The sequence below is a fragment of the Liolophura sinensis genome, chromosome 7, assembly GCF_032854445.1.
Source record: "Liolophura sinensis isolate JHLJ2023 chromosome 7, CUHK_Ljap_v2, whole genome shotgun sequence".
Classification (NCBI taxonomy): Eukaryota; Metazoa; Mollusca; class Polyplacophora; order Chitonida; family Chitonidae; genus Liolophura; species Liolophura sinensis.
Window position 1 is genome coordinate 53,921,436 of NC_088301.1, and position 24,647 is coordinate 53,946,082.

Here is a 24,647-nt window from a genome sequence, read left to right on the forward strand (position 1 = left end):
ATGTCAAATTTTCTCTAATAAATGATCAAGTAAATCAATACTGACAAACAAATCTGTTAAGATGCATATATTATTTTTGTCAGGGTAAACTGACAGTTATTATATGCAGTGTAGTATACTTCGTTACAAAATACACCCCACACAAATGCATGCATATCACTGAAAATAATACTTTCTTGATGAACTTTATCATTTCCATGCGCCTGCAGTCGTATTGTAATGCACATGTACATTTAGTTTTTTATGGGACAACTCTGTCATCATAGAGACTCGTAAGACTAACATTGATGCATTCAGATGATCATAGATATAGGTAGTTTTAAAGATACTAGCGTATTGCCCTGCATGCAAGTTTTCTTTGCCTTATACACAGTGAAACTAATGATATATCATCGAAATTTGAGCAGAATAAGATATGTAATCTCTGGAAATACTGAGAGTGAGTGGGGATTGTTCGGAGATTTACAGCTGATTTGTTTGTAAAGCTGGTTCTGATGTCTGGGAGTCTGTGTATGTCTGGCAGATGAACAGATCAACCATCACATGTGGCCAGGCATCCCCTCCTTCCTCCCTCCCTGCCTTCCCTCCCTGTCAGAGCCCACAACTTCTGCCCCACCCACCTTCAAGTGTTTGGGGCTCCCAATAGTCAGCCCACAACCTCAGTTCATCTCAGATCATGCTACCTAAGTACTACTTCTATAAAATGATAACCTTGGTGAAAAAATACATGAAAGGCAAACTAATTCTGGCATGAAAAGAGATGTACATTAGGGCCAAAAGAAATTATTTGGGTTGACTGATGTTCTGAAATTTAATTTGAACAAGAAACATGTGATTTTATCTTCATACACTATATACTGTAATAATTTATGTGCAATGAAGCAATGTTCATTGAGGTTAAAATATTCGTAGTGAAGTAAACTATCATAGACTTAACTAAGCACAATTAACTGAGAAAGTATATGTGATGTTTTTTTTTTATGTCTTTTTTAAATAATCTGAACGAAGAATCTTTCTGCAGGATATCAAATAGAAATGTAAGGCTAATAAAGAGATGGACTTTCTCATGTTGAGTAATGGCAAATAGATTAAGTCCTTAATTATCTATATAATCAGATATGCTGCTGTTTAATCCAAACATGTTTCACAAATTTGTTTGAATGCATCAGTTTTAGGCTTGATCTTGTCACATGTAGATATATAGTGTCTACAAAGAACGAAGAGTTGCAATATATTGTTTTTTAAGTGAACAAGTTTCATAGTAGAGATACAAAGCTTGATAATGCCAGAGATTTTATATCAGGATTTTTCCTTAGTTTTTGTAACAGTCTAATTTCCTGGAAAATTATATAAAGTTTACTAAATGTTGCAAATAAAAGGTTATTTCTGGATTTCTAACAGTGCTTTCATCTCCTGACATATAGATGTCTTGTCAGACAAAGGATTCCCTATTATACATGTACTTGTTTAAATGTAGTTGATCCCGCCATGGATAAGCAAGACTGACACATTATGAATCGTCGCTATTGAATCTACAGATCTAAATATGTCACACCTCAAGTTTCACCTGTCCCAGATGCCAGATCAGGTGAGCAGGGTTATTGTTCTGTTAATTACCTCTGACTAGCCTGACAAGTAATTGTCTATTAATGGCTGTCCAGTGTCACCTGTATGAAGGACAGACAGAAATGGATTAGTGTATTCTCTGTGTGTTGAGATCCAGCGCTGTCTTTATAAACACTATAACTAATCCCATATGTTCACCTTGTTGCATAGCAAACAGTACCAAACAAAGTTTAGATAAACATTACATATATGTGTGCCTTGTACAGCTGTGAGTTAAATATAATTTGTAAATATGAAATTAAAAGAAATATTGAAACATGCACATAATAAGGCATTGAAGAAAACAAAAAAAGGTAACACCTGTAAAGCTTAACTTTGTCACAGGAAGTGTGATAAGAATTAACTGACTGTATTGAAAGCACCTGTTAAACAGTTTTTTAATAAAGCTAGCATCAAGGTAGCCAGTGTATGCTGGCTGAATGTTGGTTTACAATGTGACGTTTCTAGAAAGTGGTAACAATTAACTAAAGTTGTGCGTGCCTGAACCAAGAAATTTGATTAAGTTTAATTGATAACAAAATTACTTGCATTATTATTACGCCACGTAGATTTGATAGCTGTTTTGCTTGCTCAAGCCTTTTATAAGCTCTGTCCAATAGATTGTTTAAATCAACTGTCGAAAACTTATGAAACTTGCTATACTAGGGTGGATTTTGTCAAGAAATTGGTTTCTACTTTGGTTGTTAATACATGTCAAAATGTGGGCCAGTCCAACTGGATATGCCACTTAGCTCAAGAAAGGTTTCATGTGACTGCATCTGATTCCGTGTCTCTTCTCTTCTAATCTCTACTGAGGGCTAGTAGTGGTGGCTCAGCTAATTCGAGTGAGCCTTTGAGCTACCGACAGCTGTCTGGAAACAGGAAATTGTCAACAGGAGATGGCGTGCAGCATAAAACTGCATGGAACTCGCTTGAAGCCTTACAGAACTACACCTCTTGTTTACACTTCATGAACTCGAAAAGTGCAGTCAAGAGTGTTGATGTTCCTCTGCGATACTGTCTTCAAAGTTTTCTGGTTAAGCCAAATATTCAAGTGTTAATTTGTTATGTCGCTATTGATGAATGCTGCCAGCTCTTTGTTGTGAATTGATGTAATCAGGTGACCAATTTTCTGTATGTTTCAGATTGAAGACTGAAGAGGACCCACAAACATGGGGACAGTATGGAGCTCACTACTGTTGGCCATTATCGCCTGTTTTTGTCATATGACAAGGACTATGCATATCAAAGAGAGTTTCCGCGATGTCAACCATCTGGCTTTTCGACAGATGCAGGTGGACAGGAATTCAGGAAATGTTTTCATTGGTGCTGACAATAAACTGCTGAAACTCTCACCAAGCCTGGCAAAGCTGGAGAGTGCATTCACTGGACCTCGGGAAGATAACCCAAAATGTCCACCACCATCAATACCATGTGATAAAGAAAAGTACCGTATGGTCAGTTTTAGTAAAGGCATTGCTATAGACAACAGCAACAACATAGTGATAACATGTTCTAGTTTATTTCATGGATTCTGTGAAAAAAGGCTATTGTCTAACATCACTGCAACCCAGAGGTACATTTTTAAACCGATGGTGCCAAATGACCAGAAATCATCAAGCATTGTTTTCATCGCGCCTGGCCCTTCATCATCTTCATCACCTTCATCTGCCCTGTACATTGCTGCTTCCTACAGTAACCAGGGAATGGAGGCGTACCGGGATCTTGTGCCCGCTATTAGTGCCAGAGATACGCAAACGTTTGAATACTCATACCGAGATTCAGTGGGGGGAAGCTACAAACGCATTGACCAATCAATGAAACAGGATTTTCTAGTCAAATATGTTCAAGGATTTGTTTATTCTGATTTTGTGTATTTTGTATCAGTTCAGCGACAAGGAGTGACAGCTACAAATTATGTGACGAAAATTATAAGATTGTGTCAAAATGATCGATATTTTAATTCTTACATTGAATTGCCCATTGAATGCCGGAATTCCAGTATATTTTATAACATGGCAGACGCAGCTTTTTTAGACATTTCCAAAATAGGGTCTGTGCAATCAGCAAATTTATATGTGACTTTTCATAAAAGTGACGATCCAAACCAGTCCATCTTGGATACTAATACAGCAGTGTGTGTGTTTGACATGATGGAAATTCAAACAAAGCTTGATAATACCATCACTGCTTGTTACAATGGAGTTGGGAAACTTGGACCGGAACACATTCATCCTACTGATCAGTGTAAAGCTTCGGTGAGTAAATACTGCTTAGATTAATATTTTGACAACATGTTGTTAATTTGAGAAGGTTTGCTAGCAAACTGGCTCCGCCCAGTTTTCTAGCCACAACGCTGGTCGTCATCGTATAAATTAAATATTCTTGACTAGGGCGAAGAACACCAATCAAATAAATAAATGTGGGTTTCCTTCCCCTCCTTCCCAGGCTGCACGGTTTCCTGCCACAAAGAACACCAATCAGATAAATAAATATATGTTCTAGTATTGCGGAATGAAACTTAATGTACATGTATGTTCAATGGAATGTTGCTTTCCAGAATATGCATGAACTGAACATGTATAAATGGATGAATGCAGTATAAGCTGTAATGGCTATGTTGTTGTACTAAATTTGAATGCATAGAGTGGTGTGTGATTTTATGCATATTTTAGGAGTCTGATGTGTTTATACACTCAACATGATTTCTGCACACTTACCTCTATAAAACAGATGACCTGAAAAGCAGAACAGATGCTCACGGCGGGAGTGAAACAGAGTACCAGCGACTTGATTTCCTTCAGTAAACTGAATGAACATTCAAAGAGACAGCCGCTTCTTGACCATTTTGAGCAAACAAAATTTTGTATTGTACAAGTGGACTTGGTCAACATAATAGAATGGAAGCGACTAATTGTGACTTTTTGACATGTACTGTTGCAACACTGCATTCAGTATATGACAAATGTTAGGGACAGTTACCTGAAGCAAAGACCAAATCAAAAGGCAAACCAGATGTTAAAACTCGGCACTTTTCATTCTTTTGCTTTTCATTCACAGCAGTGAGAGTATTGTATCATACTTACCGTTATGTGCATAAATATGTACTTGTACATGCAGTAAAGGAAATTGTTACATCACAAAGTTGACATGAAAAAATAATATCAGAACATGTAACTTGAACTGAATTTCAATTCCTCACATATCATTTTGTGATAGAATTGAACATTTCCTGAGGGTGCTTATTACCCATGAACTGCATGCTGTTTAATTTAAACTGTTTCGATGAATGTATGTCACAAGCTGAGAAATTGTATGCCATGCCATGGGATTGGTTGCTAAATCAGATCAGATTTTATACCAAGCTGTGAGATTGGCAATTCGCATTCAGCCTGATGGATTCATGTAATACCAGTGTACATTCCCAAGTCAAGAAGTAAATAGAGCCAAAAAAAAAAAATCAAAATCAATGGTAAACTTAAAGAAGCTTTGATTGAAGATATTCGATGGAGCATATTGACACTTGAGGTTTTGAAGTAAAATCGTATGGTATTGATTTCAAATTATCACACATGACAGAGGATATTACAGTGGTACATGCAAGGAGTTATATATGTGTACATGACTCTGGAGTACATATGGAGTGTATAATACTACCCGAGGAAGGATAATTCACAACATCAGAATTAAAGTAATCCCTCTTGCTGTATAGGTAGCTTGAAAGGAAGTTATCGTCATCTTTGCTCAGATACAAGTGAATTTAAGATGTTTTATCCGGACAATCTGTACATAGTTTCTTGACAAGAAACTCTTTTCTAAGTGATATCAGATTCCATTGGATCAGATTATTTGTCAAATCATCATTTACCATGATGTCTAGAGACACTTGGCAACATCATTAAATCCATTGTTTTGAGATGGATGAAATATTGGAGAGAAATCGTAGAATTTAGTGCATGTAAAATCATTAGATTCCAAGCAATGTTTGCTAAATTGATCAATCCAGTGTTAACAGATGGAGAACCTATTTGATATTATATTGCATAGAAACACTATGCCAAATCATTAGATACCAAAAGAAGAGACTCTATGCCAATTCATTTGACACCATGCGTGAGACTCCATGCTAAATTAGATGCAATGCTAAATTAGACACCATGTCAATTGACTCTATGCCAAATCAGTATCATGCCAGAGACTCAATGCCAAATAAGACCAGTACCAACAGACTGTGTCAAAGTGATAAGCACCATGCCGGCAGACTGTACTTGCTTAATCACACCATACCAACACACTGTACATGTACATGCCATATTAGTAGATACATGATCATGCCAATGGACTGTATGTGAAATTAGTAGAGACCATGCCAAGGGACTGTATGCGAAGTTAGTAGATACCATGCCAAGGGACTGTATGCGAAATTAGTAGATACCATGCCAAGGGACTGTATGCGAAATTAGTGGATACCATGCCAAGGGTCTGTATGCAAAATTAGTAGATACCATGCCAAGGGACTGTATGCAAAATTAGTGGATACCATGCCAAGGGTCTGTATGCAAAATAAGTAGATACCATGCCAAGAGACTGTATGCTAAATTAGTGGATACCATGCCAAGGGACTGTATGTGAAATTAGTGGATAACATGCCAGGGGTCTGTATACGAAATTAGTAGATACATGTACCATGCCAAGGGATTGTATGCGAAATTAGTGGATACCATGCCAAGGGACTGTATGCGAAATTAGTGGATACCATGCCAAGGGACTGTATGCGAAATTAGTAGATACCATGCCAAGGGACAAGGGACTGTATGCGAAATTAGTGGATACCATGCCAAGGGACTGTATGTGAAATTAGTAGATACCATGCCCAGGGACTGTATGCGTAATTAGTGGATACCATGCCAAGGGTCTGTACGCAATAATAGATACCACGCCAAGGGACTGTATGCGAAATTAGTGGATACCATGCCAAGGGTCTGTATGCGAAATTAGTGGATACCATGCCAAGGGTCTGTATTCGAAATTAGTAGATACCATGCCAAGGGACTGTATGCGAAATTAGTGGATACCATTCCAAGGGTCTGTATGTGAAATTAGTAGATACATGTACATGTACCATGCCAAGGGATTGTATGCAAAATTAGTAAATACCATGCCAAGGGACTGTATGCGGCATTAGAAAACCGTGCCAAGGGACTGTATGCGAAATTAGTAGATACCATGCCAAGGGACTGTATGCCAAATTAGTAGACACATGCATCATGCCCAGGGATTGTATGCAAAATTAGTAGATACCATGCCAAGGGACTGTATGCCAAATTAGTAGATACCATGGCAAGGGACTGTATGCCATATTAGTAGACACATGCATCATGAAAAAGGGATTGTATGCGAAATTAGTAGATATCATGCCTAGGGACTGTATGTGAAATTAGTGGATACCATGCCAAGGGACTGTATGGGAAATTAGTGGATACCATGCCAAGGGCCTGTATGCGAAATTAGTAGATACATGTACCATGCCAAGGGATTGTATGCGAAATTAATGGATACCATGCCAAGAGACTGTATGCAAAATTATTGGATGCAATGCCAAGGGACTGTATGCGGCATTAGTAGATACCATGCCAAGAGACTGTATGCGAAATTAGTAGATACCATGCCAAGGGACTGTATGCGAAATTAGTAGATACCATGCCAAAGGACTGTATGTGAAATTAGTAGATACCATTCCAAGGGACTGTATGCGAAATTAGTAGATACCGTACCAAGGGACTGTATGCGAAATTAGTAGATACCATGCCAAGGGACTGTATGCGAAATTAGTAGATACCATGCCAAGGGACTGTATGCCATATTAGTAGATACATGCATCATGCCCAGGGACTATGTGCGAAATTAGTAAATACCATGCCAAGGGACTGTATATGAAATTAGTAGATACCATGCCAAGGGACTGTTTGCCAAATTGTAGATACCATGCCCAGACAATAGACTGTATGCCAAGCCATCGGATACCATGCCAAGGGACTGTTTGCCAAATTGTAGATACCATGCCCAGACAATAGACTGTATGCCAAGCCATCAGATACCATGCCAAGGGACTGTATCCCAAATACGTAGCTACCGTGCTAAGAGACTGTATGCCAAATAAGTAGATACCATCCCAAGAGACCGTGCAAAGAAAATGTATGCCAGATTAGTAGATACCATGCCACTTCATTAGATACCATGCCAACAGACTGTATGCCAAATAAGTAGATACCATGCCAAGAGATTGCATACCAAATTAGGAGATACCATGCAAACAAACTGTATGCCTGGTTATTAGATACCATGCCAAGAAAATGTATGCCAATTTAGTAGATACTTTGGCAAGAAAATGCATGCCAAGTCATTAGATACTATACCAAGAAAATGTATGCCAAGTCATTAGATACCATGCCAAGAAAATGTATGCCAAGTCATTAGATACCATACCAATGAAATGTATGCCAAATTAGTAGATAGAGACTGTATGCCAAATCATTACGTGTAGACACCATGCCAAGAAGAATGCCAAGAAACTGTGTGCCAAATCATTATGTGTAGATACCATGCTAAGAAACTGTGTGCCAAATCATTACGTGTAGACACCATGCCAAGAAGAATGCCAAGAGACTATGTGCCAAATCATTATGTGTAGATACCATGCTAAGAAACTGTGTGCCAAATCATTACGTGTAGACACCATGCCAAGAAGAATGCCAAGAGGCTGTGTGCCAAATCTTATGCCAAGTAAAATAGCATGATACCAAGATAGTGTTTGCCAAATCATAAACTTACCATAAGTTTAGAGTCATGAAATGTAGTTGGGACTGCTGGCACTCCCTTCTTATAGAGATATTTACAATGCTGCTGCACTTCCAAGAGAAACTTCATGTAGGTGGATATACTATAGTGGTATGAAGGAAATTTCATAGAATACAGCCAGTGCCATTTTCAGCGGATGTACGATGACTAACTATATTTAACTCTTTCAGCTGTTTCCATAAATCTAACTGGTGTGACCTTATAATTTACAAATCTATAGTGCATGCCCTTGACTGGCTAAACTTAGTTTCACTGCATGGTGTCTAATGATTTGACATACATGGTCTTGGCATCATGGTATTTTGTTTGGCATATGATTGCGTGTGTTTATCCCACTGCAGTTATCTCACTTTGTTGGCTCTCAGATATCTGCTGCTTTGTAAAATGAGCAACTAAACGATAGGTAGTTGTGCTATTTACATGTAGGCATAGGATATCAGAAATTATTATAACTCATAGGGTAATTCTTGGTTTACTTTGGTCACATGATATTCTGCAAAACATGATGTACAGTGATCATGCACACCAAGAAATGCAAAGTCACACTCAAAAAGTATTATCCCACGTTCACGAGGCAACATCCAACGATCTCGTGCTAATATCCCAAAAGCGCATGCGTTTATTCTACAGCAGTTGTCTCCCTTTGAGAGCTCTCTGGCGTCTGCTTGTTCGTAAAGTAAACAACTGGATGATAGTTATAGCTCCTTTATTGACATATAAATTTGGCGATTTAAAGTACAACTGGAAAAGGGGTTTTTTTTCAGTATAATAAAACATATGGTGCATGCTGTGAGATTGGCCTTTGTTTGAATATAACTTCTTTTGAGGTCCATTTTGGGAGCAGTAGATCCAGGATCATTCCTAGGTGGAGTCACACCTAAGACCTTAAAAGAGGAAGTTGTAACTTCCTCGCTTTGCGTTCAACATAAAGGGGATACTGCAACGACTGCTTGACCCATAGCAGTATAATGGCTCGGGCGGGACGTCTTACTTGCCTTCGGTAAGTCGTCTCAGTGAAGCAGCACTAAATAAAAGGGCAGTGGAAAACTATCCTGCAACAAGGAGGCACATTGCATACACTCTAAGGACTCCTTCGTCATCATATGACTGAGAAATTGTTAAGTACGACGTTAAACCCCAAGCACTCACTCACTTCTTTTGAGCTGACACTTTCTGATATCCCTACCCACAGCATGCACTATCTGCATATTGTCAGATCTTGACGTGATGCTCATATCATGCTCTGCACTCATTCCAAGAGAAGATATCACTTTGTGAGCATGATACTTTCCTTGAGCGCGTTTATGTAGATCATGTTGTGTGGAGTATCATGTGAGGGTTGTGACTGTATTGACCAATGGAAATCAAGAATCACTTCATGAGGCATAATAATATTTTTATGTGTCATTGAATCAATAAGATATGATGAAGAGTAAGGCAGTTATGTTGGAATGATGTCACAAATGTTTGAACATACAGCCTCATTTGTTGCTATATGCCAATATGTGTTCTTGCATGACATCTTATGAGGCACAAGTGGAAACGAAAAAAAAAAAACTTTTATTTTCATATGATCCTCCAAAACTTGCAATATTTACTAGGCTTTAATACACTTCGATTAATTTACAATTTAGGAAAACATTTCAGACTTATCTTTATCATTTAACAGTGGGGTAATACCGGTATATTAAACATTTCAGAAATTATGATAAAGGTTTGTACAGAGCCACTAAGTACATTGCTATTAGCTGATCTGCATGTACCATTATATCCCAGAAAGTTAAAATAATATAGATAGCTTTTGGTGACGATAAGCAGATGATCACACGCGTGCCCATTTGTGCTGTATAAATGTTTTCTGAACACCATCATGGTGGAATACAAGTTCATCCAGAACCTGCCAGAACTCACTGGTTTATCCGTGGCTTTCTAATTTCCTCCACCAGTAAATACTTACCCTCATTGTAAAAAAGAAAAATTCTTGAATATGCCATTAGACATCAATAAAATAAATAAATGAGTAAAATTTGAAAGATGTCACAGCAAGACTAGCTGCTACGAATTATTTTTACATTACTGGTATATTTTTTACATCAGTATGGTGTACATTTACCGCAATCTGTATGATGATTAATATCAGATCTGAGGTTCTTCATTGATGGTTTATCATAAAAATTGCACTCACATCAAATTGAAGTACTGTACATATATATAAGTAAATTTTGTTTCAGCTACTTTATGTTTCCTTCATGAGGTGAGTGCTGCAGCGCAAATATTGATTTTCTGACTTCAACTGCTTTATATGGATTCATATGGCTTTATCCGAAATATAAATTACGCCTGTATGTGTGCACTTAAAAAGTTAAAATGTTTCGTCTTTATAGTAAATGTTTCATGTAAGCTCTAATTTCTGTTTTATTAGTCGGGTCAGCCGGATTTTTGCGGGAAAACCAAGATATCACAGGAGTACTCATCTATGGATGTCCCAGATGCTGTGGAGGTTGTTCCTATCGTGGAGGAGACAGGGCCTGGCTTTACAGCCATAGTAACGACCTCTGTACATGACAGACCTGTTCTGTTTATCGGTTTGGCCAGCGGAGAACTTAAGAAAGTAAGATTTATTAATACTAAGGATGTTTTAGGATGTAATAAATATTCACTCTTATTACTTAATATTTACATGTACAGATTGCTTTTGTAGGACTGTTTGCTTGGAGTTTCATATTAAACTGCTCTGGTAGACAATGGTACATGTAATAAATATGACTAAAAAGTTATTGATTATTCACTCGTAATATTTTCTTTTCCACTAGATAACTCTTGCTGAGGATGGTAACTACACCACTGTGGAAGACATCAGAGTTGGCTATGGAACACCTGTCTTACCTGATATGTACCTGTCCAAAGAGAAGACTCACTTGTATGCTCTGACAAAGGATAAGGTACTTTTGAGTGATGGGCAAATTTCAGGCCTAATTGTTACCTGCTCTGGAGTAAAGTCTGTTTTATAATACATTACTTTGTCATGAAATAATTGTCTTGTGAGCATACATATCCCAACACACGTTTTTTTAAGTAAGCAGTGTAGTGAAAAATAGTATCAGGTAGTTGCTGTTTTCTTTCTTGTTACATGACTTAGATTAAAGGGTCGCTTTAAGCATGATTTGTAGAGATCAATTTGTGTGGAGCTAGGTCACCTTTTGAGTTGCATGTAGATCAGATCTTTGTTAGATTCATGTATACAAAAAAGAGTAAAAGGATTTGGTTTCTTCGCTGTCGAGTTTAGAAGCCTCCATCTATATTTCTTCATTTATACATTTAGTGCTCTATATGTTCTGAATGTGGAGAGAATTGGTAACTTTCACCATTAATTCTTCAACAGGCACCGTATAGTTAAGTGATTATGTCAGTTTTCCCTCCACCCCACAGGTTGTACAGATCGACGTAGCTGACTGTAACCTTAGGACCACATGTGATGCCTGTCTGTCTGTGAGTGATCCGTACTGTGGTTGGTGTGTCATGTCCAACAAGTAAGTGATCAGCACTCTGTTTCTATACAGGTGTACTGGCTTTGTGTGACTGGTGTCTGCAATTAATATATTATCCTTTCTAACAAATCCTTTGGAAAATAACTGAAATGTGGCCATGTTTAGTGTGGAAAATATCTTATTTTGTTATTGCAGTCAAAAGCCAGTTCCAGTTTATGTCCAGAATCATGTTGTATTTAAATGAAGATGAGATGAAAGTTAACTTTGGAGTATTTTTCATTCTAAGTTATACTATTTTACCATTTCCCTTCATTGCTTCAGGTGCACCAGGAAAAGCAAGTGTGCAGTGTCAGAGGTCACACCAGCCTGGCTTCCAGGAACTGCAGGACAATGTGCAGAAATCACAAGCCTGTCACCTTCAGCTCTCAGTGTTGAAGTTTTGGAGACCAAAACAGCTAAGGTCAGGAAAAGGCCTTACCATAGACCTTTGTAACAGTCATTGTCGTATAGTCCATTTAGTATATTTAACGGATCATGTGTCATTTGAAAAAGGTGTTCTAAAAATGAAACAAATATTTCAGGCATATTATGGCAATTGTTTCTGTTTTCTAACAGAAATAACATTTGGAAGTGCAAGCTCAAAATTGTGAATACTATTATTTGACAAATTAATGCATCTTTTATGCAATAATTAGTCAAAATTCAGTAATTTCAGAGACACTTTACAGCGTCATATGATATACATATCTGAAGCCACTTTGAACTATGGGCCAAGAGCATCTCCTGGAGTCAGTTGCAATGCCAATATTTTGATAAAGTTTGTGCTGCTTATTTAATTAAGAAAGGGTCTGTGAATTGATGTATTTAAAATTGACCACTTTTACTTACTTTTCTGCTTGTTGACAGCTGTCATTTCGGGTAGGAGAGGTAATCATTCCCAACAATGCCAATCTCAATGTGAAATGTGTTTTTGCAAATGGCATGAAGACCCAAGTGACAAACACAATGATGCCGGGTAGCAGCCAAGTAATGTGTGATATTCCAGCCCTTAGCAAACTGCCACCAATCCCACCTAAAATAGGTGAGATTAAATATGTGTCAGTTGTTTTATAGGTTGGCCAGCTTTAATTCAAGTGTATTCCACATGTATATAATTGTGTATTCAAAACTATTACAAAAACTGATTTTTTATACATGTATAAAAAGAAATTTTTTTTAAATTTGAAAGTTGTAGTTGTCGATCTCCAGTGCAATATAGCTTAAGAGAATCATTTTCAAAATAAGGCATTTTACTCTTGTTTTGTCTTTTACATTTTTTTATGCCTTTGTGCCTAGTTGCATGTATAAAGTTTGTGAAATATACTGAAGAAACTTATGTTTTGTTGTCAGATCACACTAACCTCGAATTACGCCTTCAAGTTGGAGGAAAGTCTGTTGTTTCCAAGCCTGTTTCCTTGTATGACTGCAGAGTACATAAAACGTAAGTAGACTACAAGTACAATGAACATGATAATTGTTTATACTACTCTCCATCTTCATATCTTCACAGTTCACATCTTATGGTATAGTTTTGGTTTCACTTAGTACTTTCAGGTAACAAATAATGCACACACCACCCATTATTGAGATTCTTACTTTGGTGACTTTATTTTTAAGGGTTCCTCATCTGATGCCATAAATAATCTCTGAAATATTAAGTCACCAATGTGAGAGTCTGAATGTTCAGGAATTCTTTATAGATGCATTTAATAGCCATCTGCATTTCTCAGGTTTTAAGAAATTAGAACTCAGTCTGTGTAAGACGAAATAATTCCAGCATTACCTGTTTAACTTTATAATTAGTTTCATCTGTCATTTAACTTCCACTACACACCTTTCACTCATATTATTCTTTGTTTTGCATAGGTGCACCCTTTGTACAGGAAGCCAATTCTCTTGCCAGTGGTGTCCAGGTACACATTCATGTATGAACAGTGTCTCTGCATCATGTCCATCTTCAGGTGGAAATCGCATACAGGTGAGTTGCTGTGTAAATTTATTTGTGCAATTTGTCAGTAAAATCAAAAGTCAAAATGTTACATACATTGTTCACTTAATTAATCAGTTTTTAACATGCATATTTTAGAAACTAGCTTTACCATCTACCTATTCATGGCGAAAACTTATTTTTGATATACTTTTGCCTAAAGCAGTATAGGCCTACAGACCTAAACCTTAATATTTCCATGTTTTCAGACAACTCCGGGCATAAAGCAAGCCGACAGCTGTCCTAGATTGGTGAACCCCAAGTCTGACATTGTGGTCCACTCAGGAGAGCAAAAGGAGGTGTTTGCTGAATTACCCAACCTACAGGTAAGTTTGTGATCAATAATTACATAATAACTGTGTGTTGGTAATGAGGTTAGCGCAGTGTTTCTGGTGTTTGAAATCTTCTTGAAAACCATCATATACAAACATATTCGAGCGCCAAGTGAATGTGCTGCTGATTTAGTGGAAATTATTCTTACAGGTGACATTTGCACCCATTTGTGATGTTTGCATATCAATTACATGTATAAAGGTCGGCAAGTTACAATGGATTTAAACTTGAATTTAAGTGTGCATAAAATCATAAACAATGTGTCCCTCAAATGAAATGTCACAGCGAACTGTGTCCAAAAGTACTTCAAAACATTTTTTACATTTTTTTCTTACCATGAGATTACACAGAAGTCAGTTCTTTTGTATAGTGGGGAAAATTCCCTAGGCAAATTAGGAAAATTTTTGGGAAGAAACTGATGTGACTTGAAACCAATTAGATGTAGTCTGAAAAGGCCACCATATTTTATCCACTTTAACATGTCTTTTGTGGAGCTTCAAAAATTCTACAAAGAGCAACAAATAAAAAATAAATGAAAATAATATGGGGACAAATTTGTACAGTGATTTTAATGGGACTGACTTTATCACATCATTTATGATCAGTTTAAGAGCCAAGCATGGCCAGTCTGAGTACAGACAGAGGGTTATAGGGAAACTGTAGGCTTGTGATCAGTGTCAGTTGGGTGTATATATGCAACCATTGCTTGTAGATTGCTTATGAGGTGAATGTGGTTTTAGGCTTGTCTTGATGCCTCAGCAAAGCATGTCATTTGTGTAAACATAAATCAAAAGCATGCATGTCCTCTCTGGTCCAGACACTTAAGTCGGTGGATTGCTACAACTGTTAGGTCATGATCCTAAACAGCTGGGACTGATAGGTCATGATCCAAAACTTAGCTGTGACTGTTAGGTCATGATCCAAATCTTAGCTGTGACTGTTAGGTCATGATCCAAAACCTAACTGCGACTGTTAGGTCATGATCCAAAACCCAACTGTGACTGTTAGGTCATATCTAAAACTTATCTGTGACTGTTAGGTCATGATCCAAGACTTAGCTGCCACTGTTAGGTCATGATCCAAAACTTAGCTGTTACTGTTTCCGCTACGGCCTTAAGTCAGTAAGTTTATTAAACACCTGAGATGCATATGTATGTATACATATAAAGTAGAAAGTAAAACTCCAAAGAAGTATTTTTATAAGGTTCATGTATGTTTTGCCAGCATGTCAAGCATATATAACCTGTCTCTCTTAGTCTGATCACATACTGGTACATACATTTTTTTCGTGTGATGTTATTTATGTAATTAGTATGAATTCGCAAATGGCTATATGGACTGGATTTTTCAGCTCATTGACATGCTGTACTTACATTTTAATCAACGTTGTTAACCTGAGACAGCCTTTTTATTTGTTCCTTTCACCTACTGTTAAAATGCAGACCTGCTGCAAAACCTAGTTTTTGCAGGGCGTCTTTGCCTAATCTTGAGTCCTGTGAACAAGTAATGCCTTTTGATGCTGTGCCAGTTTGAAGGGGCCTGGGTGGTTTATAGCCCTCTCAGTTTAGAGTGGAGGCTAATGGCGGGCCAGGAGTGATAAATCAATTCTCCATATCAAGATAGCTTCAAGGAAACAGACAGTGGAGCTTTTGTATACCAATAGCTTAGAACATTAAAGGCAAAAAGAAATAATTTGAAAACCTTTTTCACTGTTTACAGACTACATTTTTCTGTTTACATAATAAACATGAATTCTTCTTGAATATTGAGAAGTAGTTTAGAGATGACCTATTATTTAGGATATTTATGGTACTAGTGGTTTCCCCTCCCACCAATCTTCGCCCCCCTCCAAGTAAGTCCAGGTGAGGATAGACAAGTTTACATTGGTGTAAGGGGCCTTGGGCTTCTCTATCATCAGTCCAGTTTGGGAGGAGTAATCAACTTTTCTGGTTGTTGATTCATTCATAGTGCAGTTGAGGGACATGTTGGCAGTGTTAATAAACAATGCAATTTTTAATTAATGTTGTCCATTTTGAAAATTGGAGTCACTTGGAATTACCTACTACTTATCCCAATATTAGGAATCCCTTGAAGTAATTATCAATGTTTATTTTGGTTGACTTCCTTTAATTATTAAATAATCTTCAAATTTGCATATGATACATATATATCTATGTGCCATAATGATTTTGATATTTTGCTCTCTCACACTGTTGAAATTTTAATCAGACATTTTTTTTCTACTCTGTTGTTTTGTTTATTTTGACCAAGACAATCTTGATGTGTTTTGAATATTTCAGTTTTGTTGCATTAGCAGGTTTACAAACAATCTGTACAAAGGTAGAAGTTTCTTACAATTTCTCAGTATGTAAATGGAGCTGTGTGAACATGCAGTAAGATTTTGGACATCTACTTGCATTTAGATGATGTAAAGACTGTTTTAACTTCCTGGCATCCAATTCTTTGTCCAAATTTGTAAATGAGGTAATTAATCATATCGAGTTTAGCATCTTGTCTCTCTTTAAACGAGCCTCAAGAAACAGTTCGCCACGAACTCCCACTTTCGGTTACGTCTGGTACGTTTAATTAGAGTTACTTGAGTTTGTATAAGAACACACGCTGGAAATTACAAGACACACGTTGGTTGTCTGGTCTTATTAATTACAGCCACTCGTGGCCATCTGTCAGATTTGCTTTGGGGCTGCTGTTGCCGGTGAACTAGGTAATAGTTTTGATGGATGGCACACCCCTGCCACAGACACAGGAATTCAAGGAGAATCGTGGGGAGCTGTTTGCTCAGCATGTGTGCAGCCATTTCACTCAGCTGCACTGCTATGGCCTCGACATCCTCTGCTAATTACCCAGCTTTGTTTTAATTTCATGTCTCTAAGACTGGAGAAATGATGAAGTGGGTTGTCGCTTCTAACAACAAATCTACAAATATTGGCATCCAAAGTGATCGATGTATAGACCGTTAAACTTCTGTGCTAATAAATTACTGATGGGATTTTGTTTGACATAACAACTAAGCGACTTTGTCAGATGCTCAGGCAGATAATCCACAGAAGTGTCTTTGCTTTGGAAGATAATTACTTCCAGCAAGCACAGTAATTTATATTGAGTTACCACATACATTTTTAAATGAAGGCTCGTCTGAATGTAGTGAATCTTATAGAGTCTTCAAAAGACATCATTCCTTTTTCATAAATCCAATCGGACTGCATTTTTCGTCTTGAGTTATTTTTTTTCCTCTTTTCGTGGCTTGGAATATCTTTTTCTCTGATGCAACAGATTTTATAAAAGATCATATTCATGGAACATTGATCTCAGCTTTGAAGAATATATTTAGTGACTTCATCTCTTTATTCCGGATCCTCCTGTAAATTTTATTGATGTTAATGGATTTTGTTATTTACTTGGCAAGTTGAGTCAGCTGAACACTTTCAGGGTGTTATCTTTAATGTCATGTGCTCAAAAATATTTAAAATCTGCGGAATATGCAGCTTAGTGGGATGTAGGAAATGTTTCCATAGCAACCAAAATTAATTAAATGTTTTTGTGGCGATGTGGCTTTGAGTTCTTGTTTCTTGAGTTGAAGAAACCAGTACAAGAAGTGAACTGCAGCTGGTGTTGCAGAGTCCTTCCGAAAAAAGAAGAAAAAGTCTTACTTTTTATTCATTATTTTTTTCTCTATCTTCTTTAGGAATTAATGTCTACAAATATAAAGAAGTGGATTGAAAACTGTGTTTTAGGTTTTAACTGTTTAACTCTGATTTGACAAGGCATTTAATTTTCTAACATTTTAAAATAATTATGTGATATGAAGTGATCAGAAATACTAAGTTACAGTGATAGCAGTTCTGACTTCCCTTCAGCCAGAATGGCCTAAAGGCTGTTCTGTATGTGAATATATACAGAGCCTCCAAGCGTCTGGCTTACTTCCTCTGTTCATTTTTGTATACGCCTTCAGATGCAATTTGCACACCCTTAGAAGAAAGTTGATGATGGAGTATATTGGGATAAAGCAAGCCCAGAGGGGTTATATTTGCATTGGATCACTTTTATAAGTTGATTAAATTTGTTTATTTGTTTGCTGTCTGATTAAATTACATGAACTGAAATATTGACTGTTGGAAATCAGAAAGGCTTCAAAGAAACCACAAAGAGTTTAGTCTCATTAAAATCTAATCTTAAAGGTTGAACTCCTATCTATTAAGAGCAATTCTAGTTATATAATATATAATATTATATATATATATAGTTAATAATATAATTCTAGTTATAAAATATATAGTATTTTGAAAAATCAAAGAAGGCAAAACAGACTGAAATATCATTTCACTATGTATGAGCGCTTGGAAACTTAGAAATGCCCTTGTGTATAGAAATAGTTTTGTCTTGAAAATATGCTCTGTTTGAATACACCAAAACCTTGAAAACTGTTTTATTTATAGTAAAGGAAACTGTGAATTTAATCTCAAGTTTTGAGCACAAATACTTAAGGCACCTATGTACATATTTTATTTTCAGTCCAATCAAACACAAGGCCTGAGTTGTCGTTTTTCATACCTGGGAAAGTCTGAAGAAGTAAGAGCAACCTACACAGGAGGCCGTGTCTACTGTGACAGAGTTAGGGTAGGTCAAACATCAAGCAAGCAACACACACCACTAAAAATCTGTCTGAGCTTTTGTCTCCCAACATGTCATTTGTAATATTACAAATCTTAGGCCAGTTTGCAAAAGGTAGATAACTTCTCTATATATATATATTTTTTTTTTTTTAATATATCAGAACTGCTTCCAAGGCTTATTTCCTTTCAAACCCTTTTTGCTGAAACAAAATGAAGGAAATGAATTCTAAACCAACAGGTTCATGTCACTTTGCATGAACTGGCATATACATGTACAATACGGCTGATCAAGAAGCAGTTTTGTGTGATACACTCAGGGTGATAGATTTAAAAACTTAATTTTATTGTATTATGTCATAAAAAGTATGTGTTTGGATTTGTACTGTGAATGTGTTAAATGAGAACAGTTGCTAGCTCATTTAGCTCAAAAGATTTTTTCAACCCACATGATCATCCCTAACCAAGATGAGATTAGCAGGTTCAAATCCAGCTCTTACTGCCACTTTAAGTCACTTTAAGTTTTCTCTTACCTTTTGAGTTGCTGTGGTTTACTCTGGGCTCTGGTTTCTCTCTGGAATGTGTTAAAACTGAATACACTGTATTTCATTAATTTTCTTTTTTGCTCTAGTTTGAATATGATGATGACGAAACTCCATACGTTATGTCATCATTCCAAGTCACTTGGGGCCCACAAGCATATGTTCTTGATAACCCAGAAAATGTTCAAGGTAACCAAACATTTCTTTGTAGGTGATGTTCCTTTATTATCAGTGTCAGTCTTCATACATTTGAATTCACTTTTTTATTCAGTTTGCTGCATCTCCTCAATATTTTTGCACGTAAAAAATACCATTTGAGAAAATGTTACACAGTTCTAGTTGCATGTAAAAATGCATTTTTTGTCTTGACCTTCTTGACATATACACATACATGTGTATATAATAATATGTGTGGGAAAAATATTTCTAATATGAACAAAATGCGAAAAGGTTAAGAAGTAAGATTAAATGTTCACATTACTGAAGTTAACAAAAAAAATTGCATTTGTGTTATTTGAACCTGACATTGTTTAAATTTGGTGTTTTCTTAGTTCGAATCTACAAGTGCCCTCTAATGGTGACGAATTGTGGGAAATGTCTTACTATGGATCCGGAGTATGACTGTGGCTGGTGTGAGGGGTCGTGTAGCCTAGCAAAACACTGCCCTGGGAACTGGCTGGATCGGGATGCCACCTGTCCTGATCCTCAGATACTAAGGGTAGGTAATCCAGCCTTGTTCATATTTATACATTTTATCAAGTAAAAATATATATATATATTCAGTGAAGTCTAGTAATATATATATATATTCAGTGAAGCCACAGATTTCTGTTCTCATATTCATGCAGACGTAGAAGAGGTGTCTGTGTCATTAAAAAAACTTTTGCATCAAGGAAGTACATGTATTTGTGTATTGTAGATGGGAATTAACATCTTGACAAAACTAGAATTGGTCCTTGAAAACCTTGTCCATGTATTACGATTCTGTCGTTTCTTTATGTTACAGTTTAACCCAACAACTGGTCCTGTAGGAGGGAAAACGAATGTATCTGTCACTGGAATCAACCTGGGCAAGACAGTGGCTGATATTCAAGGTGGCGTGAAGGTTGCTGGGGTCAAGTGTGTAGTAGAGCAGAACAATTATGAAGCATCTTCTGGGTGAGTTGGAAGACTGACAATAAAATCTCCATTAATATGGGTTGTACATCTAATTCTTCATCACACTCAAGTTGAAATATTATAAGAACAAACAATAAGCAAAACATTGATTGGATGTCTTTTGTTATAAATTTCACTAATTAAAGAATAAAATAGTGCAGGAAAAGCAAATGCAGATTTGCCTTTAAATTAGTTAGAAGTAAACTGGCCAGAGTTTTTTACAAAAATGAAGAGGTCAGAAAGACACTCAAATTGATTTAAGTTTTTATGGCAATGGTTTGAATTACATGTAATTATGATAATTATGATAAAATGTTAAAACAATGTATGAAACTGTAGGTGGAACAGACAGAGTCTTAGAGTGAAAACTTTTAATTAAAACGAATTGCTAATGAAGCAAACTTGATATGAATGATGGCACATTCTGTCCAAATATGAATTGTCTGATCCAGAATTATGGCCAATAAAGTACACCACATCATATGCTATCAGTACTACACACAAGATGCTTGTATAAATTCTTCATTGAAGTGTAGAAAGCAGCATTAATATTTTCATCAAAACATCTACACATTTTATAACACACCATGTTATGCCTGTTTATTTACAGGTTTACCTGTGAAACAGTCCCTACTCCATTTGACAATAGTGGCACAATATCAGTCCTTGTATCTGGGATGTTCAATGCGGAGTCGGATAGTATGTTCAGATATGTGGTAAGTAGCAGTGGAGCTCCATTTATGAACTCCATTTGGCTAAATGTTGTATTCCACATGGTATTTATTCATATTTATCTCTGTTCAGTCAGTGAATGCTTTTAAAGCAACCTAGAGCATTATGTGAATCATAAGCCACTGTCTGCCTGTTTATAGACCCCAGTTCCAAAATCTCTGGATCCCAAGAAAGGCCCAGTATCAGGGGGGACAACTGTGAGTGTACAGGGGTCACACATGAACACTGGCAGCTCTGTGACAGTTACGGTGAATGGAACTCCTTGCACTGTCTTGAGGTGAGTTATTTCTGAAGTTTGGAATGTCTTACCATAGTGAGATCAGAAATTGAGTATTCACAGAATTAGACATATTTTTATAATTATGGATGTGGCTTTTACTGGCCTCATGCAAGTGTCCTTAGTACAGTCATACTTGCCCAACAAACTTCCAATCTTGTAGTCTTTGTTACTATATGTATATAAATTTTCTCCAACAAATTCATAGAATCAGTTAATTTCGGTTGATTCCATATATGATAATGTTTATTGCATTTCAGGTCAAATGCAACAGCACTGGAGTTTGTAACTGCACCTCATAAGCAGGAAGGTCGCATGAATGTAACACTGAACTTTGGTGGTTCTGAGAAAACCCTGTTGAAAGCCTTCCAGTATGTTCCTGACCCAGCTATTGAGAAAATAGAGCCGAAGACCACCATTTTGAGGTACGTGGGTTATTGACAAGTCCGCCAAATGATTTCAGGGTAATCAGTTCAGAATTCCTCCCCTCCAGTAGCATTGTTCATCACCACTTTACAGACAATGAAATAAGGGAGGTTATCCTTTTACATCAATCATATTGCATGCTTCACCTGTTACACATTCTGTAGATTGTTGTTACACAGGTGGATGGGTTACTCTGTGTTACTCTGGGCACTCCAGTTTCTTCAATCTATAAACCTGACCATTTGTATATAACCAACAAACTATTGTGTTCATGATTATCTTGTTATAGATACTGTTTATTTTTGTCTACTGGGAAGAAAAGAATGATCATCTGTTGTTGATGTCAGTTTAAGATTGTTACACTTAGTGAGTAAAAGTATGATCATGGATTTGACAAGATTATGTGTTAAATTAAATGAAACTTTTTAAATAAGTGAATAAAAGTGACGACCATTCTCTGAAATTTCAGTGGTGGCACAACTCTGGCAATCCAAGGGACCAACTTGGATATCATTGACCAACCCGAGTTCTTCATACGCCTGCACAACGGGAAGAAAAAAATGGTTGTAAGTGGAACAAATATTTTTATGTGCTGTGCAAATTTTCAGCTTAAGGCTAATGTGAATCTTAAAGATTTTCATTGTGAATCCATGTATATAGGTGCTCTTGAAAAAGAATCTCTGAAAATAAATGTAATATGAGACTTTATCATATACATCAAAGTTGTTCAGTATCCAGAATCCATGTATTCTGGTAAAGATTAAAATTGATAGTGTCCTTTACTGAGTTAGTGGCTTAAAGTATCACTGCAATGACACCCTACATCATTGATGTTTGTTGGGACCCCAGCATTCGCAGGTTATGCTGTGGCTGTATGTCTTTATGTGGTTTTCCTCCAGCATATTCTTTCTTGAACAAAATGATAAGTAAGGTGATCTTCAAATTTTCCTATTTTCTTCTGTAGTCCTGCCACAAGAAAAATGAATATCTCATCCACTGTGTTGCCCCTGGAGTGAAAGATCAAAATTACAATGTGTCGATGTCTAGTCCGGAAGAGCTACATTATGGATTTGTCATGGATTCTGTGAAAAGCTTAGAGAGGATTTCTGAATCATACGAATTTGGTCCCCTGCTGTACTACCCAGATCCCATGATCAAAACTTTCCCAGAGAACAATGGTGTCAGGAACTATGTGAAAGATGCAATGTTAACTATTGAGGTAAGGTCTGGTTAATTTAACAGGGTTGTAGACTGATGAAAAAAAAGGTGAAAAATGTGAAGGGCAATTATGCCACTATTTCTCTGAGTTTTTCTAGATTGATGTTTTGTTTATATAATCAAGAAATGTAGCAAAATGCAGTAATTTTATTAATAATACATGTATGTCCAATAATGAGCATTTGTCATCTGCTCATGTCTGGTTACTGTATTGGTGAATTAATGTTGACAGCTTTAGCTTTTAAGCATTTAATCAACTTAATCAGTGAATACTATTAATTCATGAAAAAAAATTTCCCCCCCATATACACAGGGCAAGTTTGTGAATATTGATGAGCTGATATCAGATGTGATGATCTTGGTCGGGTCAGACGTGTGTATACGTCCTTCAGGTACAGAGACCAGTCTCACCTGTGAGCCCCCAACATCACCTGGAGGTCTGGATGGTGAAGGGAAAGCACCAGTACAGGTGAGTGCTTACACTGATTTGTCATAGAGTAAGGACTTGGAGATACAAACCGGTAGCTATATATATGCTCACAAATATTTCTGAGTGAATAGGTACATGTACATGTATTCGTAATACTCCAGTTTCATTTGTTCACATTCACTGAAACTATCATGCCACTGTTAGATAAATAGATAAATGCTTAACACAAGCATAGTATATATCAAATGGTTTCTACTTGCAGGTTACTATCGGTAACTTCAAGGCACAGGTGGGTTACCTGAAATACTACGAAGTGAAGAACAATGACAAGCCAATAGCCTTGGGGATAATTTTGGGTGTTGTCTTGCCAATACTAGCCATTATTACTCTTTTGTCAATCTGTGTGATTCGGCGTCACCTCAAACATGGTCCTTCAGACACAGAGAATTACCTGCCTGATGTTCTAAGGGATGAGGATGAGAAGAAGGAAGAGGAAATAGCCCTGAGCCTCGTTAATGGAGATATTGCCAATGACAAAGGTAGATTTTATGTAGCAAACCCTATAGCCAAAAGTCATGCAGCCAATACAACTACGTTGTACTTCTCAGGACTTTTTTCTGGCTACACCTAATATAATACTCTGCATATAATAAATAGAATAAATACTGTACATATCCTTTGGTGAAATGTTATAATCATATCTCACATGACTCTTCGCGCCTTGTAGGTTTGGATTTCCTCCTTTCTCTCTTAACAATATTTATGGCCTTCGACTTTCACTGTGCAATATCCCCAAATTTTGATAAGCATTCCATTTCACTAAAATGTGCTTAACTTGATATTTTATGTGTGTGCTAGTCAAAAGCTTTTCAATCTTGAAAGTTGAAAGGAAATTTTCAGAAAGGACTGATTTTGCCCATATTTAC

The 24,647-nt window shown here is 36.8% G+C and overlaps 1 protein-coding gene across 1 annotated transcript in view; it reads left to right on the forward strand.

Moving 5' to 3' along the window:
- Nucleotides 1–24,647, forward strand: part of LOC135469913 (plexin-A1-like) — a 77,128-nt gene that overhangs the window by 46,251 nt on the left and 6,230 nt on the right. The window contains exons 4-23 of the mRNA XM_064748553.1: nucleotides 2,751–3,863; nucleotides 10,886–11,074; nucleotides 11,277–11,405; nucleotides 11,893–11,993; nucleotides 12,273–12,411; nucleotides 12,858–13,032; nucleotides 13,341–13,431; nucleotides 13,857–13,968; nucleotides 14,187–14,303; nucleotides 18,841–18,945; nucleotides 19,570–19,669; nucleotides 20,032–20,198; nucleotides 20,487–20,638; nucleotides 21,249–21,354; nucleotides 21,511–21,647; nucleotides 21,908–22,072; nucleotides 22,543–22,639; nucleotides 23,038–23,292; nucleotides 23,605–23,760; nucleotides 23,984–24,260. Coding sequence (XP_064604623.1) covers nucleotides 2,778–3,863; nucleotides 10,886–11,074; nucleotides 11,277–11,405; nucleotides 11,893–11,993; nucleotides 12,273–12,411; nucleotides 12,858–13,032; nucleotides 13,341–13,431; nucleotides 13,857–13,968; nucleotides 14,187–14,303; nucleotides 18,841–18,945; nucleotides 19,570–19,669; nucleotides 20,032–20,198; nucleotides 20,487–20,638; nucleotides 21,249–21,354; nucleotides 21,511–21,647; nucleotides 21,908–22,072; nucleotides 22,543–22,639; nucleotides 23,038–23,292; nucleotides 23,605–23,760; nucleotides 23,984–24,260 — 3,856 coding nt within the window. The 5' untranslated portion in view covers nucleotides 2,751–2,777. The remainder of the gene's footprint in view (nucleotides 1–2,750; nucleotides 3,864–10,885; nucleotides 11,075–11,276; nucleotides 11,406–11,892; nucleotides 11,994–12,272; nucleotides 12,412–12,857; nucleotides 13,033–13,340; nucleotides 13,432–13,856; nucleotides 13,969–14,186; nucleotides 14,304–18,840; nucleotides 18,946–19,569; nucleotides 19,670–20,031; nucleotides 20,199–20,486; nucleotides 20,639–21,248; nucleotides 21,355–21,510; nucleotides 21,648–21,907; nucleotides 22,073–22,542; nucleotides 22,640–23,037; nucleotides 23,293–23,604; nucleotides 23,761–23,983; nucleotides 24,261–24,647) is intronic.